Source organism: Sinocyclocheilus anshuiensis, unplaced genomic scaffold (assembly GCF_001515605.1).
Source record: "Sinocyclocheilus anshuiensis isolate Anshui unplaced genomic scaffold, SAMN03320099.WGS_v1.1 scaffold385, whole genome shotgun sequence".
Lineage (NCBI taxonomy): Eukaryota > Metazoa > Chordata > Actinopteri > Cypriniformes > Cyprinidae > Sinocyclocheilus > Sinocyclocheilus anshuiensis.
Window position 1 is genome coordinate 574,676 of NW_015539876.1, and position 3,258 is coordinate 577,933.

Consider the following 3,258-nt stretch of genomic DNA (forward strand, 5'->3'; position numbering starts at 1 on the left):
GATGCTGACAGCAGCTGCTGGAGGAGGATGAGGGGAGGCTGAAGACCCTCTGGAGAAAAATCTCCCACATCAGGAGACGACGCACACTGATCCTCTGAACACAAACACACAAAATCCTTACAGAAGCACATTACAAAACTGTCATTTCCACAGAAAATAGAGTGTTGTTATTGTGAGAAAGATATGGAACATAGAGAAAAGACACCATATTTAAAAGTCAGTGACCAAAAAAAATAAATAATAATCTACACGTGACCAGCAGGGGGCAGTGATGTGATACAACTGAACAGGATTCAGTCATTCCCAGTACATTACAAACAGTAAACAGTTATAATCACTCCTGCATTTTCTGGTTGGTGTGTGAGCTGTGAGAAAATTGGATCACTTATGACACCAAAGCACTGAAGCAATTGCACAGAGAGGAAGACAAGAACAACTGAGTGAAACGGCATCAGAAAATGCATGCCGTTTGAAACTCGAAGTGAGATGAAGGGAGACATTCTGGTCTTACCTGGAGGATTGGGGCTGACATCTATGATGGCTGGCTGAGAAAGGATCTGTCTGAGTTTGTCCTGGTGGGAGAGCAGAGCACGCGCTGCCTTCAGGATGTACAGTCTGAGCTGCTGACACCGCAACAAATGCACATCCACCTGATCAGCTGCAATGACAAACACATAAACCAGAATATTCATTATCATACACAGATTAGCTTGTGTGGAACAGATGTTTTTGCATGGGAAGCTGCATGAACAGTCTATTTCTTTTCCCATCAGATCATCAAAATGACATTTGATTAGTGATTGCTGCATATAGCGTACCCGGAAGTCCTCTGCTGAGGGATTTCTTCATGCGTTGTTTCTCTAGTTTGCTTCCCGCCAAGTTGACTAGCTGAGCCCACACCGTCAGCATAGGCTCAGTGAAGGGCAGGTTCTGAACACTGAATGGAATCATATGAAGCTACAAAGATATCAAGACAGACAGAAAATAAACAACAATATCAACCACAGAGAAAAACAATGGCTATGTTCGTAAAAACTTACTACTCTTAATATATCAGCAATATATAGTACTGTATACATATTGTGCATTATATTATACATAACCGTTTTCTTTAGTGTTTTTGAAGTTCTCTTATGCTCAACAAGGCTGCATTTATTTGATCAAAAATACAGTAAAAACAGAAATATTTTGAAATATTACTATTTAAGGATGCTTTGTTTAAAAGAAAGTTCAAAAGAACACTTTTTTTTTTAATAGAAATGCATCCTTGCTGAATAAAAGTATTAATTACTTTCCTTTTTTTTTTACTGACCCCAAACTTTTGTACAGTAGTATACATACAATATACAACAGAGAACACTGTTCAGAATACTACATCCCACAATGTAAGGTGCTCAACCTGGGAAGTAACAGTGTGTGTTGGTGCATATGTACCGGTTTGAGCTGACTGAGCAGACAGACTTTGCAGTTTCTCATCTCATGGAACTGAACAGTGATTCGTCCTTTAGGTGTAATGCGAGTCACAGTGCCCTCCCCATATTCCTCATGAACCACAGGTCCTCCCAGACGCAGACGGTCATCGATCCCACCAATGACTGCCAAAACTGCCATCAGACTGCCCACCGCGGGGGCTTCTGCATTGGGAAGGTAGTCTTCGAGCACAGCCTGATAGAAACACAGAGTACAAAAATTCAATATCATCTAACACCAGGGCTCAAGCTAATATATGGTACCTTTAGTAAAATACTTCCATCATTTTACAACACTAATATTAGTTGGCTAATGAATATGAAAACATCAAAATTTGACTTGTACCGCTTCAGTGTGTCTGCCTGCCATGACACCACTGATACCGCTGAGCTGGGAGTTAATATATTCATTAATAAGGCTATTCCATTGGCCAAGGGAGTGAAGTGTACGCAGTACGGCCACTATTTCCTCTGCTAGAGTACTGCTGTGAGTGGCTGTCAGAGAGGCTTGAGGGCGTGATTTTCTCCTACGTATCGAACCTTCTGTAAAGCACAAAACATGATGTTAAAATGACACCCTGATATCATCATTTGCACTACCTCAAAGAGCACATAGTGAGAAAAGAGTTAATAAATGTACAGTACCCCTGAGGAGGGGCAGATCTGAGGAACAAGTGCTGAGCAAGCTGCCAAGGAACCCAAAGAGATTCTCCACCAGAAACTTCATATCCTGAGAGCGCTCTGTCTTATCCCAGGATGGCAATACAGCCTGTAGAAGCCGCAGGGCAAGAATCTGCCAGGGAGTGAGGAAAGATGGATTAAGTGACAATAAATGGATCCTGTCAACAGCACTAATGTGTACCGCACTTATGCACTCATTTTAACCCTGTGGTACTCATGAGGGTTTTAGAATGACAATTATACAGTAATGAGACAAGGAAAGCTCTCATCCTCTTGGTAAATCCAGTCAGAACGCATAGTAAGTGTTGAATGAAACCAGGATGCAATGCTGGCACCTGTCTCTGTAGCGTGACTGCGGTGAAGGACTGATGGCCCTCTACGATGCGTATAAGCAGACTGATCCAAGCATAGGAGCTCAAGGTACTGCACATCTGGGGCATGAGAGCTATACTGCGAATAAATCCCAGCGTGCACCAGCTCCTGTGCTGCTCACGGGACACCAGCTTGTGAGATGCACAACCTAAAATACAGAGAGGGAGGAATGTGGTTTAAATAGAATTTAACCATTATATTATATTATTTTACCTGACTAGATTACATTACATTATATTTTATATTATATTATTACATAACATTATATTATATTTTATATTATATTATTACATAGCCCACCTTGTTAAGAGTATTTAACTACTACAGTGCCTTGCGAAAGTATTCATTTTTTTTCACGTTTTGTTATGTTGCTGCCTTATGTTAAACTGCTTTAAATTACTTTTTTCCCACATCAATCTACACTCCATACACCATACTGACAAAGCAAAAACAGAATTGTCACAACTTCGTAAATGTATAAAAAAAATAAAAAAAACTGAAATAAGTACATTGTATAAGTATTCATACCCTTAACTAAATATTTACCTGAAGCACCTTTACAGTCTCAAGTCTTTTTTGTTTGATGCGACAAGCTTTTCTCATCATCATTTGGCAATTATCCACCATTCTTCTCCTCACCTCTTCACCTCTGAAGCTCTGTCAGGTTGGATGGGGGCAGATGCACATTTATAGGTTTCTCCAGAAATATTTGACTGGGTTCAAGCTCAGGCTCTGG

At 40.5% G+C, this 3,258-nt stretch overlaps 1 protein-coding gene across 1 annotated transcript in view; it reads right to left on the reverse strand.

Moving 5' to 3' along the window:
• The window catches only part of LOC107685329 (E3 ubiquitin-protein ligase HERC2-like), a 61,791-nt gene that overhangs the window by 28,232 nt on the left and 30,301 nt on the right, over window positions 1-3,258 (reverse strand). Inside the window, exons 39-45 of the mRNA XM_016481880.1 lie at window positions 2,486-2,670; window positions 2,115-2,262; window positions 1,816-2,012; window positions 1,435-1,665; window positions 819-957; window positions 512-658; window positions 8-94 (exon numbers count right to left, since the gene is read on the reverse strand). Of these exons, the coding sequence (XP_016337366.1) occupies window positions 8-94; window positions 512-658; window positions 819-957; window positions 1,435-1,665; window positions 1,816-2,012; window positions 2,115-2,262; window positions 2,486-2,670 (1,134 nt within the window). The remainder of the gene's footprint in view (window positions 1-7; window positions 95-511; window positions 659-818; window positions 958-1,434; window positions 1,666-1,815; window positions 2,013-2,114; window positions 2,263-2,485; window positions 2,671-3,258) is intronic.